The sequence below is a fragment of the Cricetulus griseus genome, chromosome 3, assembly GCF_003668045.3.
Source record: "Cricetulus griseus strain 17A/GY chromosome 3, alternate assembly CriGri-PICRH-1.0, whole genome shotgun sequence".
In the NCBI taxonomy this organism is placed as follows: domain Eukaryota; kingdom Metazoa; phylum Chordata; class Mammalia; order Rodentia; family Cricetidae; genus Cricetulus; species Cricetulus griseus.
Genome location: NC_048596.1, coordinates 145,477,366 through 145,492,790, shown reverse-complemented (window position 1 = coordinate 145,492,790; position 15,425 = coordinate 145,477,366). Strand labels below are relative to the sequence as shown.

The 15,425-nt window shown below is 37.6% G+C and overlaps 1 protein-coding gene across 1 annotated transcript; it reads left to right on the top strand.

Moving 5' to 3' along the window:
- Nucleotides 1-5,491: 5,491 nt before the first annotated feature.
- On the top strand, nt 5,492-6,484 carry LOC100764651 (mas-related G-protein coupled receptor member B4-like). Its single transcript, XM_027410564.1, is given in 1 exon segment — nt 5,492-6,484. A coding segment is annotated over 1 exon segment (993 nt).
- The last annotated feature ends 8,941 nt before the right edge of the window (nt 6,485-15,425 follow it).

Genomic DNA, 15,425 nt, shown 5'->3' with positions numbered 1-15,425 from the left:
GAGTTTCTCAAGTATCTTTCCGCCATTTTAGATTCCTCTGTTGAGAATTCTCTATCTAGTTCTGCGCCCCACTTTTTCATTGCATTGTTAGGTGTTTTGGTGGCTAGCTTCTTGAGTTCATTGTACATTTTGGTGATCAGCCCTCTGTCAGATGTGGGGTTGGTGATTATCTATCCCCCATTATGTGGGCTGGCATTTTGTCTTACTGACAGTGTCCTTTGCCTTACAGAAGCTTCTCAGTTTCAGGAGGTCCCATTTATTAATTGTAGATCTCAATGTTTGTGCTACTGGTGTTATGTTCAGAAAGCGGTCTCCTGTACCAATTTATTCAAGGGTACAGCCTACCTTCTCTTCTAGGAGGTTCAGTGTGGCTAAATTTATGATGAGGTCTTTGATTCATTTGGACTTAAGTTTTGTGTATGGAGATAGATATGGATTTATATGCAAAATTCTACATGTCTAAATTCAGTTTTGCCAACACCATTTGTTAAAGATGCTTTCTTTTTTCTAATGTATAATTTTAGCTTCTTTGTCAAAAATCGGGTGTTCATAGGTGTGTGGATTGATATCACGGTTTTCAATTCAATTCCTTTGGTCAACCTGTCTATTTTTGTATGAATACCAAGCTGTTTTCAGGAGTATGGATCTATAATAAAGCTTGATGTCAGGGATGGTGATGCCTCCAGAAGTTCCTCTATTGTACAGGGTTGTTTTGGCTTTTGTTTCTCCATATGAAGTTGAGTACTGTTCTTTCGAGGTCTGTAAAGAATTGTGTTGGCATTTTGATGGGAATTGCATTGAATCTGTAAATTGCTTTTAGCAAGATTGCCATTTTTACTATGCTGATCCCTCCTATGCAAGAGCATGGGAGATCTTTCCATTTTCTGGTATCTCTTCTTTAATTTCTTTCTTTAAAGACTCAAAGTTCTTACTATACAGGTCATTCTCATTTTTGGTTAGTTTTACCCCAAGATATTTTATGTTGTTAGTTGCTATTGTAAAGGGTGATTTGTCTCTGACTTCTTTCTCTGTGCATTTATCATCTGTATATAGTAGGGCTACTGAATTTTTGAGTTAATCTTGTATCTTGCCACTTTGCTGAAGGTGTTTATCAGCTGTAGGAGTTCTCTGGTAGAGTTTTTCAGGTCACATATATAAACTATCATATCATCTGCAAATAGCAAGAGTTTGACTTCTTCCTTTCCAATTTGTATCCCCTTGATCTCCTTTTGTTGTCTTATTGCTCTAGCTAGAACTTCAAGGACAACATTGAAGAGATATGGGGAGAGTGGGCAGCCTTGTCTTGTTGCTGATTTTAGAGGAATCACTTAGATTTTCTCTCCATTTAGTTTGATGTTGGCTTTTGGTTTGCTGTATGTTTCTTTTCTCATGTTTAGGTATGTTCCTGTTATCCCTGATCTCTCCAAGATCTTTATCATGAAGGGATGTTGGATTTTCTCAAAAGCTTTTTCAACATCTAGTGAGATGATCATGTGGTTTTTCTTTTTCAGTTTGTTTATATGGTGGATTACATTGACGGATTTTCATATGTTGAATCATCCCTGCATGCCTGGGATAAAGCCAACTTGATCATTGTGGATGATTTCTCTGATGTGTTTTTAGATTTGATTCGCCAATATTTTGTTGAATATTTTCACATGATGTTCATGAGGCATGTAGTTCTCATTTTTAGTTGTGTCTTTGTGCGGCTTGGGTACCAAGGTAATTGTAGCCTCATAGAAAGAGCTTGGCAATGTCCCTTCTGCTGCTATTGTTTGGAACAATTTGAGGAGTGCTGGTATGAGCTCTTCTTTGAATGTCTGGTAGAATTCTGCATTGAAACCATTTGGCCCTGTGCTTTTTTTGCTTAGTAGACTTTTGATGACGGCTTCTATTTCATTAGGTGTTATAGGTCTGTTTAAATTGCTTATCTGTTCTTGAATTAATTTTGGTAAGTGATATCAATCCAGAAAATTGTCCATTTCCTTTAGATTTTCTACTTTTGTGGAGTACAGGTTTTCAAAGTATGATCTGATGATTCTCTGGATTTCCTCAGTGTCTGTTGTTATGACCCCCTTTTCATTTCTGATTTTGTTAATTAGCAAGATATCTCTCTGCCTTTTTTTTGTTTAAAGGTTTGTCTGTCTTGTTGCCTCTCAAAGAACCAACTCTTTGTTTCATGGAGTCTTTGTAGTGTTTTCCTAGTTTCTACTTTATTGATTTCAGCCCTCAGGTTGATTATTTTCTGGCATCTACTCCTCTGGGGAGAGTTTGATTCCTTTTATTATAGAGGTTCCATTTGTGCTGTTAATTCTCTAGTGTGATTATTCTCCAGTTCCTACATGTGGGCACTTAGTGCTATGAACTTTCCTCTTAGCACTGCTTTCAAAATGTCCCATAGATTTGGGTATGTTGTGTCTTCATTCTCATTAAATTCTAGGAAGTCTTTAATTTCTTTTTTATTTCATTCTTGACCAGGAATGGTGCAATTGTGCATTATTCAATTTCCATGATTGGTAGGGTTTCTGCATTTGTGTTGTTGTTGAATTCTAACTTTAAAGCATGGTGGTCTGATGAGATACAAGGTGTTATTCTGATGTTTTTGTACCTGCATAGGTTTTCTACCTTGCCGAGTATGTGGTCAATTTAGAGAACGTTCCATATGGCCCTGTAGATGTCTGTTAATCCCAACTGGGTCATAACTTCTGTTAGTACTTTTGTTTCTTTCTTAAGTTTATGTCTGGTGGTCCTATCTAATGGTGATAGCAGGGTGTAGAAGTCACCTGCTTTAGGTGTGTGAGGTTTTATGTGTGATTTGGGCTTTAATAATGTTTCTTTTACAAATGTGGCTACCTTCGTATTTGGGGCATAGATGTTCAAGATTAAGACTTCATCTTGATGGACATTTCCTGTGGTGAGTATGAAGTGCCTTTCTTCATCTCTCTTGACTGATTTTAGTTTGAAGTCTAATTTGTTAGATATTAGGATTGCTATACCAGCTTGTTTCTTAGGTATATTTGATTGAAAAATCTTTTCCCAACCCTTTACTCTCAGGTACAATCTGTTTTTGAAGCTGAGATGTGTTTCTTTTATGCAGCAGAAGGTTGGATTTTGTCTTCATATCTATTCTGTTAGCCTGTATCTTTTTAAAGGCAAGTTAAGACAATTGATACTGAGTGATATTAATTACCATTGATTGTTGATTCTTGTTTGGTTTGGATTTGTTGGTGGTGGTGTTATTATGTGAGGATTCCCCCCCTTTTTTATTTTGGTGTTTGGTAAAGTGGGATTACCTATTGCCTATGTTTTTTTTAACATAGTTATCTTGTTGGGTTGGAGTTTCCCTTCTAGTAATTTCTGTAGGGCTGGATTTGTGGATATGTATTGCTTAAATCATGTTTTGTCATGGAATATTTGTTTTCTCCATCTATAGTGATTGATAGCTTTGCTGGATACAGTAGTCTAGGCTTGCATCCATGTCCCCTTAGTGTTTGTAGAACTTCTATAGAGGATCTTCTGTCTTTCAGTTTCTGATGATAAGTCGGGTATGATTCCGATAGGTCTGCCCTCATATGTTACTTGGCCTTTTTCTTTTGCTGCTCTTAATGTTTTTTCTTTATTCTATAAGTTTGGTGTTTTGAATATTATGTAGTGGGGAGACTTCATTTTGAAGTCCAATCTATTTGGTGTTCTGTAAGCTTCTTGTACTTTCATAGGCACATCCTTGGGGAAGTTTAGTTCTATGATTTTGTTGAATATGTTATCTGTACCTTTGTGCTGAATTTCTTCACCTTCTTCTATACATATTATTCTTAGGTTTGGTCTTTCCACGGTGTCCTGTATTTCCAGGATATTTTGTTTTAGGGACTTGTTGGACTTGAGGTTTTCTTTGGTCTATGACTGTATATCCTCTAGTGAGTCTTCAACACCTGAGATTCTCTGTTCCATCTCTTGGATTATAATGGTTATGCTTACATCAGTGGTTCCTGATCATTTACCCAGCTTTTCTATTTCCAGCATCCCTCATTATGTGTTTTCCTTACTGGTTTTTTTGTTTTTGTTTTTGTTTTTGTTTTTCAAGACAGGGTTTCTCTGTGTAGATTTGGAACCTATCCTGGCACTCATTCTGGAGACCCAGGCTGGCCTCAAACTCACAGTGATCCGACTGCCTCTGCCTCCTGAGTGCTGAGATTAAAGGTGTGTGCCACCAATGCCTGGCATTTTCTTTACTGTTTCTAATTGTGCTTTTAAACTGTGGACTGTTTGAATTATTTCCTTCTTTTGTTTGTTTTTTCTTGGCTTTCTTTAGATCCTTTAAGAGATTTGTTTACTTCTAGAATATTTGCTTTGTCTTTTCTTCCATTTCATGTAATTTTTTGCTTGTTTTTTCCTTCTATTTCTCTAAGAGACTTTCTTGTTTCCTCTTAATGGTCTCTATCATCTTCATAAGATAATTTTTAAGGTCCATTTCTTCTTCTTCCTGTGCGTTGTGCTTCTCAGTTCTTGTTGGTGTGGAGTCCCTAGATTCTGGTGGTGTCATATTGGTCTTTCTGTTGTGTTCTTATTCTGTCGTCTTCGCATCCCTTCTTCCAGTGGGTACAGGCGGGGTCTCTCCCTCTCTCATGTGGCAGGCAAAGGGCAGAGGGCATGGGGGGGAAGGGTGAGGTGTGGCCAGACTCAGGGTGGGCCTTCCTGTCTGGGCAGGTCCACTCTAGTCCAGGGGGAGGCTCAGGAAGTAGCCACCAAGGGCTGATGGGGGAACTTGGAGACAGAGCAGGACCAAGACTCACCTCAGTTGGCAGGAAGATAGCAGAGAGCAGAGGAGGAACAAAGAGTGAGGTATGTCTGGACTCCCAGGGTGGTGATCTTAACTCTCCCCTGAAACAGTGTAGACAGTAGGACACTGGTGACATAATAACAAACAGAAAAGGGCTTGAGGCCCTTCAAGGCTTATCTGCTTTTTTCAAATTATAAAATGGGGACTCAGCCCTTCTAGCATAAGAAATGTGACTATTGACACACAGGTCTTCATAAGAAGTGCCATTCCCATCATGACTCTCATTCATGATTCCATTTTTCCCATTTGATAGACCCTTACAGTGACTGAGGGCAGCTATGGCTTGTGCCAGGCTTTTCTTATTCCTACACTTGAGAAGGAACCTCAGCCCTGGAACAGAAAGAAAGTTAGTGTCAGAATTCTGTCTCTTCCTGACATAGCATAAGATGTTTAGCAACTGTTCTGCAGTCACCAACTACCCCACTATCACTAGAGGCAGCAGTCTGCAGATAGACTGCATAGGGCAAACTGGATTTAAAAGAAATTTCTAGCACCTTTGGGATTTGATAAATTACTTAATCTCTGCAAGCCTATTTTTCCATCCTTATGAACCTATGCCAGACATTCCTGCATAGCCAGGTGGACTTGACAGAAAGCATCATGAGTTCATATCTCAATTTACTTTGTAGGAACACCAGTGGAAAATTCCCGAGCATGAATCTAACTACACTAATCTGGAGCACTGAAAAAACAACAATGAATGAAAGTGACTACATTGAAAATGTATTCTGTACCAACATGGCCAATATCCTGAGTATTCTCACTGTCACCATTGCTGTGGTTGGACTGGCAGGAAATGCCATTGTGTTGTGGCTTCTGGGAGTCCAAATGCACAGGAATGCCTTCTCTGTCTATGTCCTCAACCTTGCTGGGGCTGACTTCCTCTACCTTTGCTTTCAGACTGTGTGGTCCCTGGATTATATCCTTTTACGGTTCCATATCAGCTACTTTGATATTCCCATCTTTCTCTTCAATGTATTAATCTTTGCTTACCTTGCAGGTGTGTGTATGATTGCAACCATCAGTGTTGAGCGCTCTCTGTCTGTTTTGTAGCCCACCTGGTATCACTGCAAATGACCAAGACACACATCATCTATTATGTGTGCCCTGCTCTGGGCCCTCTCTCTACTGTTAAGCCTCCTGTTAGGGGAAGGCTGTGGCTTACTGCTTAGTTATTATGACTATTCTTCCTGTAGGACTTATAGTTTTATCATGGCTGTATTTGTAATAGTATTATTTGTGGCTCCATGTGGATCCAACCTGGCCCTCTTGGTCAGGATCTGCTGTGGTTCACAGAGGATTCCTGTGACCAGATTGTATGTGACCATTGCAGTGACAGTGCTGGTCTTCTTACTCTTTGGTCTGCCCTATGCTATCTATTTGTTCATCTTAGATTGGATTGTGGAGTTGCATATAATTTTTCCTTGTGGTGGTTATGGAATGACAACTTTCCTATCCTGTGTTAACAGCAGTGCCAACCCCATCATTTACTTCCTTGTGGGCTCCATTAGGCACCGAAAGCTGCAACGGAAGACTCTGAAGATTCTGCTGCAGAAAGCCATGCAGGACACTCCTGAGGAAGAAGGTGGAGAAAGAGGTTCTTCGGGAAATCCTGGAGAGCAGGAAACAGTCTGGTGTAGTAGTTGAGTGAGTCCTTGATCAGAAAAATTTGCTTTGAAAATCAACTTGGCCTTTATCTGTGTGGACCATTTTCATAAACTTGTTCAATTGGTTGAGAAAATTCTTGTTTGTAGAAATTGGGTGAAATGGGCTTGTTAAACAATAACTGACTGCAGCGCCATAAAGCTGCCTTATGTGTAACCCTTGTGATCAAAGTACTTGGGACTAGGACAGCTTGCACTGTAGACAAACCTCTCCTTCCAAAAAAGGCCCAAAGCAGTGCAGGGAAGGTCAAGATTTCTTCAGTCATTGAACTAGATAAAGATTAAAAGAAATGCTATAGAAATGTCATTATTTTACAAGTTGTTTTCTAAATGTTAAGAGAAATTAATTGAAATTCCCACAATTCCAGTTTACTTTAATATCCTCACATTTTAGAATGTATGTATAATTTTAAAATGCTCCTTATATAAATTGCATAGTAAACAAATATGATTCTTTAAGACTGCCAATTCTAAATCCCCATGCCCTAATTTGAGTCTGGAACTTCAAGTATCTGCCATTTTCAGCATTGAAATAATAAGGTCAGATTTCATATATTAACATCCAAGCACACTTGAAGGTGGAAAGATAATGTCTGATGGGGTTGTCCTTCTGTGTGTATGTTTCTCTTATTGGTTGATGAATAGAACACTGTGTGGCTAGTGGCCATGCAGGAAAGATAGGAGGGCCTACTAGGCGAGGAGAAATCTGGGAAGTGGAGGTGTCCTGATGTGAGCCTGGGATGATAGGATGCATCAGGCATTCTCTGGTAAGTCAAGACCATCTGGAAATATGTAAATTAATATTAATGGTTAATAACTAAGACAAAGCTAGCCAAATAGAAGCCCTAGACACCATCCAAGAGTTTTATAAGTAACATAGCATTTGTATGCTTATTTGGGGCTGCAAAGAGTGGCAGGACCCTGACAGACCAGAAAACTCATGCTAACAACATGGCTCCCTCAATGTGTAGCATGAATTTCCATGTAGAACCTCACAAAAGTTTAAGAAGGGATTCTTGAAAACAAAAGAACAGAGACACGGCTTCTTGGTAGCAGCATTGTCTCAGGTGGGCTCTGTTTGCTGGAGACAATGAGAGGTGTGCATCTCCTTTAAGAGAGGCTTCCTGACACAGCATAAGTGGCAAAAAACCACCACACAGCTCTTTTACCCTTGCTGTTTAGCAGATAACTGACTCGTGATTAGAAAAAGATAAAAAATATCCAGTAAAAACAGATTCAGAGGGAGAAAGAAAAGCCTCTAGAGGGTTTACAAAGGCTTGGGAGTGAAAAGAAAAAGGGTAAAGAAAGTCCTTAAAAATAAGAAATACAATAATAAAAAGGGCATGCAAGATGAAAATTACACAGAGAGTTTGGATACTGTATGCTATTGTTTAATTGCTGGGGAAGGAGCAATTACTGCTAAAAGGCATTTGATTGTCAATGCTGCTGAATTAATCCAACTTATATATTTTAAAAATGCTTTGACTTCAAAATTTAAGTCTAAGAACATGTTACTTTGGAAAAGAAATTCTATTTTTGTTTCAATGGAAGATGAAAAGCTATGAACTCCTTCTAGAATAATGTGGTTTGATGAAGCAAGACCTGGTGGAGCAGTGGCCCGGCAGATACAACACCCAAGACACCTAGGATGATGAAGCCTTGCGGACTACTACAGCCAGTATTTGGCCAGATTTCTGAGTTTTCACAGGATTCCAAGGTATTGACAGCGCACCCCAACAGCAGGAGGCAGTTTGGAGAGAACGACACCCACATTCCCAAATATTGTTTATAAATGTTTGTTTCATTTAAATGGGGTTGGTTATAAATGGTTAATGATCATAACCAATCTCTTTTAAAAGAAAAAGGGGAATTCTGATATAAAAATGAATACTTTGAATTATATGGATTTTGTCTTATTGATACAAATTTAAGGTCAATTTTGTTATATATATATTTCTCCTCTTGTTTAGGTATTGTGTTTATATAGATCTTTTAAAAATGTAATATATAATTAAATACAGATTATATATAGTCAACAATAATAGCCAAACTTATAGTTAGGTTAGTTAGGTTTTCTAGATATACAGAGATATATTTGAGATAGATAGTCTTCAAACATTTCAAAGACCTATAGAATATGGCATTTAAAATGATATAGGGTTTTTCATGACAGTGAGACATAACTGATCCTGGAAATAACAATTACATCAGAAATGAAGATGGGCATTGAAGAGGCTCATTATGGAGTTTGCATTTCATATCAAGACTAGCATTTGGGCAAGAAACTGCTCTTGCCTGGACTGTTTGACTGTATGCTTTCTAAACTTGACATATAGGACCCACAGGAAAGTGACCACTGAATTTGCCAAAACAGAACAGTTCTGAAGGGTTCCTACTTCATGGAAGAGTCTTCCATACATTCTGCAGGACACAGAAAAATCACTGACAAACTGCCAATACAGATGGACAGTTTGAAATTTTCTGCATCACTGAGAATTCTGAAAGATACTCTAGGAATGGGCTGAAGATTGATGCTCCAACATTACAAAGGAACTTTGACTGACTGCTCAGGCAATGAGATGTCTCTATCAGTACTAGAGTTGATATATTATCCTTCTGTAGTCTTTGATGGAGTTGAAGACAGATAGTTATGGTTAGGGTTTTCCTTAGTTATGATAAAAGATAAGTTACATGTAAGACTTTAGACTCACAACATAGGATAGAAGATAGTATATTTTCTTTAAATTTTACCAAATGTTAATGGACTAAATATTGTTAACTATAGTTCTTGCCAGATAACTGTTTTGTCATACATGATTTTACTATGTTAAAGGCTAATCCCTTCATTTTATTTAGACAGAAAAGAGGAGATGATGGGGAAAGTCCTTCTGTGTATGTTTCTCTTATTGGTTGATGAATAAAACACAGAGGCAGGGAGATAGGTGGGACTAGGAGATAAGGAGAATTCCAGGAAGTGTGGGCAGACAGCAGACCCCATGTGACCAGGGAGGGTAGGACATGCCAAACCCTTCTCCAGTAAGATCAAACCATGTGGAAATACTTAGATTAATAGAAATGGGTTAATTAAGACAGAGCTAGCCAGTAAGAAGCCTTACTCATCAACCAATAGTTTTATAATTAATATAGCATCTGTGTGCTTATTTGGGGCTCAAGGACCACGGGACCATCTGGTGCAAGAGAAAATGTACAGTTACAAATGTCTCGTTTGTCCCTTTCCCAATGCCTTGGTTACCATTCCTTGGTCATGCCTTCACTCTTCTTCCATGCCTTTGCCCTGATTCTCTCTCTGTGACTGACTGACCCCTCATGAAAAAATTTCAATTAAGTGTCATTGAACTTATTTCCTCTTGAATTGAACCTCTGTCAGATTTGCATTATTATCAGGAGTGCATAGCATCCATAATTTGAAATATGACTGTTTAGATTTTCTTTTTAAAATGACTCATAAGTATTAAAGCTTGGTAGGACTGTTTGGTTGCTTCCTTCCCTTGGCAGTTTCTATAGTATTTTCTAGAACCCATGTGAGCCATACCACAGGAAAGAGATAATAAGATCAAGCACAAATCATCTGAGTCATTTGTCCTAAATGTGAAGTGTCTTCAGCAATAGGGACCAACCATCAACCACTAAGAAATGATCAATGGTTACATCTATAACCTGTATTGTTTTGGGAGTCACAGAGATTACCCTGACTAATCATTCAAAGGAGGTTTTCTCATGTCAGGAACTGGTTCTGTGGTGATTACTGTCAGCCCAAGTGGTTTAACTTCTTTAAGATGTACATATATATATATGGGTATATTTTATATACATACAGATGTATATAAATGTATATGAGTACATTAATATATATGCATATGTACATATACATATATATATATTCATGTATCATGTAAAATTTCAAGGAAATACAAAATTATACAACTCCTTAAGGCCTTAACAAACAACCTATCATTTGTCCCTTGTCCCTTCCCTTCCTTCTGTATTGGCTTTCTATCCTGCACCACAGTCAGATCTACTCCCCATTATTCCATTTCCCACTTCATATCATATCTGTCCTGCTTTTCCCTCTCAAGCCTCCCAAGATATGGTCTCTCTATACTTTTCTGGTTTGTGGTTATTCCATGTTGTATATGCACATCTGAGAATTTGGGACTAGGAACTACAGATAAGAGAGACTGTGTGGACAGGACTCCATTTGCTAAGGAACTGAGGCAAACAAATGATAACTGGGTCTTCATAAAACTAAAAACCTTAGCCAGGCAGTGGTGGCACATGTCCTTAATCCCAGCACTTGGGAGGCAGAGGCAGGTGGTTCTCTGTGAGTAAAAGGCCAGCCTTGCCTACAAACTGAGTTCCAAGACAAGCTACAAAGCTACATAGAAAAAAAACTTGTTTTGAAAATAAAAACAAAAAGCTTCTGCACAGATAAAGAAGTAATCAGCCAAGTAAAGAAGAAACCCACAGAATAGGAGAGAATCTTTGCCAGTTATACACCTGACAGAGGATTAATACTAAGAATATATAAAGAATTTCAAAAACAAAGAGTCCAAAAGCCAAATCACCATTTGAAAAATGGGACTGAGACCTAAACAGAGAGTCCTCAAGAGCGTAAGTAAAAATTGCTAATAAAATATTGAAAAGTTTTCATCATACTAAGCAATGAGAAAAATTCAAGCTAAAACAACATTGACATTTCATGTCACCCCAGGCAGCATGCCTAAAATCAACAAGAAAAATGACAACAAATGCTGTCCAGGTTGTGGAGAAAGCAGAACTCTCATTTATTCTTGGTAGGAATGTGAACTGGTGTAGCCACTCTGGAAAACAGGATAGAGAATCTTCAAAAGACTAAAAATTCATTTACCATATGGCCCAGCTGTACTACTCATTGACATATGAGCAAAGAACTGGGCATCCTAGACCACAGATACTTGTTCAACAGTGTTCATTGATGCCTTATTCATGGAAGCCAGGAAATGGAAATAATTGTAGTATCTTTGGCTGGATGAATGGATAATGAAAATATGGTACACATCCACAAAGGAATACTACTATTCAGCTGTAAACAAAAAAGAAATCATGAGATTTGTAGATTAAAGGCTGAACCTAAAAAATTATCTTGGGTAAGGTAACATTTTCTGTGAAATAATATTTCAAACTTAAATGATACTACATTTGATATTTAATGTGTAGTTAAGAAAAAGTGTTATGCACAGATTAAATTACTGCATAGTTCAATAAATTTTCTTGGATAAATGTAACTACTTGATTCCAAACCCAATGAAGACACAAAATATTTTCTTGCTTCTGTGCATTCCCACTGTTCCTCCAGTCATAGCTCTGTCTCGGAGGTCAGTACTGTCCATATTTTCAATTTAATGTGAAACTAAGAGTGTAAACTAAAAGAGCATAACATCATGTTGTGTGATGTGTGACAAAATGGCTGTTAAAATTAAACTCAATAGCATATAGATATATTTACACACACACACACATATATAATAATTTCTTTTTTCTCCATATAGCATAAGCTGCTTTAGGAAAAACTGCTGAATGCAATGCACTATTACTACATAGAAATCTTATGTTGAAAATTATTTTTATTACATGTTATATATTTTTATTTCATATTTTTGATATGTTTTCCCATTTTCAATTACATCCAAGTTTTAGTAACCACCATGATATCATGATATATCTGTCTGTATATTTGGACACCTTAAATTCATTCTGTATGTAAATGAGTTTAGGCAATACTTTTTCCTTACACTTGTCTTACTTTCAGTTTAATTTTACATTAAATTGACAATACGGACAGTAATGACCTCCAAGACAGAGTTATGACTGGAGGAACAGTGGGAATGCACAGAAGCAAGAAAGTAATTTACTTTAAATTGTAACTCCATTTAAATTAAAACTTCATTAATATACATATTTATTTTAGGAAGCTGTGGGTTTCCATATAACTTTTCATGAGGCCTATAATGTTATACTACCCATCCCCAAATTCTAGCCTCTGCCATGCCCTCCTATTGACTTGGGCTTTGAAACAGTGTTGGAAATGTATTTTGTAACTCTTGAAAATGAACTACATGAGTTTTACATTACAAAATGTGCATGACACTTTGGGATACAGGGCAGAAATTTAAGGTCTGAGTATCAAAATCTTCATGGACTTATGCTTTAAATGCTTATTTCCAGCTATTGGTTCTATTCTGAGAGATTATGCAAACATTAGGTCCTAACTATTGGGCATAATTCCATCCATATTTTACCCAAGAACAGGAACTCCTCACTTATGACAGTTGGGGAGTATCATGTTGTGTGACTGTCACAATTTCACAGTCCATTTATCTGTTGCTGCATGCCTAGGTCTCCCATGTACTGAATGCTACAACTAATGCTCCAATAAACAATAGGTTTTTAGTGGGAGAGGGGCCTTTGTAAATTTTTTCATTTTAATCTGATATGTCTTTATTTCATGATGGGCATCTGGTAACACTGTGAATTTAGGACTTTTTGTTTTCTCTTTGCTGAAGTTCACTACTATAAGTCACTATGCTTCAATTAGTGTATGATATAAAGAGAAGACAGATTATTGTGACATAAGTTTGAGGGCTTCATATATGATTTAATGGCTCTATGCATCTATAAAGAATGTAAAGAAAGTGGGGATGTATGAAAGAGTAGGAAAGCTTATCTGATGGAAGACAAAAAAAATAATATGCGACAGGAAAAGGCCAGAAATATATATAAAAGGACACTTTTCAGAGTCTATCACTGAGAGAAATTATGGCAGGAACTAAAAACCTATGGGGGGACACTGCTTGCTGGTTTCCCCACTTGGCCTCTCAGAGAAAATCGTTTACATAACTTGCTTATAAGCTGGACCACTAGACCAGGGAATAGCAATGCTCAAAGAAGGATGAATCCTCCCACATCAATTAACAATTAAGACAATCCCGCAGAGACGTGTCCATAAGACAAACTAATAAAGTATTCATTTGGGACTTCTCAAGGGCTCCTATTCTGTGTAAATATACCAGTTTGATAACTAGGACATTCCACCATTTGTCAACTTGCCACACAAACATTTCACTTAAAGCCATAACTTTTCTATTCCTTGTCTCTGAGCTCTCATTTTAATATCACCACATAAAATACAATCAAAATTTCAAAGTCTCACATTCTTGAAATTTTTAAACAATTGACAATTCAAGGACTCTTTAAAAATCAAAAGTCTCTTAACTCTGAGCTCTTGCAACACAATGAACAAACAATATGTCTTATGCCAAAGTGAAAGAAGTGACAAATAGCAAAATAAACTAAAAATCTAGGAGTATAAATGCAAATCATGTAGCTTCATGTTCAACATCTGAGAATCATTCACTGTGTAGTTGTTGAACTCAAAAAGTTTGTGCAGGCCCATTCTCCAGTTCTGCTGTTTACAACAAACACAGTTTGTCTCATATACCCCGCCATTTACAGAAAACACAGTCACATAGGCTCTGGTTGTCTCCACTCCATAGCTGCCTTTCCTGGAAAACCATCCCATTTCTGATATTTAAGAAATCATAATGGAAGAGGGTTATCTTAGGATTTCTATTGCTGTGAAGAGACACCACAACCATGGCAACTTGTATAAAGGAAAACATTTAATTGGGACTGACTTACAGTTCAGAAGTTTAGTTTATTATCATCATGTGGTGTGACATGCAAGGAGACATGGTGCTGTAGAAGGAGATGAAAGTTGTACATCTTGACCCACAGGCAACAGGAAGTGAACTGTGTGTCCCACACTGGGCATAGCTTAAGCATATAAGACCTCAAAGTCCACAACACAGTGACACACTTCCTCCACCAAAGCCAAACCTATTCCAACAAAGGCACACCTCTTAATATTGCTACTCTCTATAAGCCAAGCATTCAAGCACATGAGTCTATGGAGGCCATATCTATTCAAACCATCAAAAGAGGGGACAGAAAGAACCATAATATTAAGAAGTGTGCTGTGAAATTGTCTTTCCTAGAAATGGCTGCATTAACAGGACCAGAATAATGGCAATATTGGTGGACACACTAATGCAGAAGGGAGAAATTTCGGAGTTACACCCCTAGACAAAGAATGGTAGGCAACTATTGTCTTCTGGGAGGGGGAGAGTTAGCTTCTTACAGGGTTAAGCCCAGAGTGGTCAACCCTTGTTTTAGTTGGGATTTCTATTGCTGTGAAGAGACAGCAAGACAAGAGCCACTCTTATAAAGGAAAAAAACACTCTTGAAAATTTTAAACAATTGACAATTCAAGGACTCTAAAAATCAAAAGTCTCAATGTTCATGAGGGATATCGGTCTGTAGTTCACTTTCTTAGTCATATCTTTGTGTGGCTTGGCTATCAAAGTGATTGTAGCCTTCTAGAAAAAGTTTGGCAATATCCCATCTGCTTCTATTGTGCGGAACAGTTTGAGGAGTACTGGAAATAGTTCTTGTTTAGAATTTCTAGTTGAATTCTGCAGTGAAGCCATCTGGCCCTGGGCTTGTTTGGGTTGGAAGGCTTTTGATGACTGCTTCTATTTCATTAGGGGTTTTAGTTCTATTTAAACTGCTTATCTGATCTTGGTTTAATTTTGGTAAGTGATATCTATCCAGAAAACTGTTCATTTCCTTTAGATTTTCCAATTTTGTGGAGTACAGGTTTTCAAAGTATGACCTGAAGATTCTCTGGATTTCCTCAGTGTCTATTGTTATATCCCCCTTTTTGTTTCTGATTTTGTTAATTAGCATGTTCTCTCTCTGCCTTTTGGTTAGTTTGGCTAGAGGTTTGTCTATCTTGTTGATCTTCTCAAAGAACCAACTCTTTGTTTCATTGATTCTTTGTACTGTTTTCCTAGTTTCTATTTTAT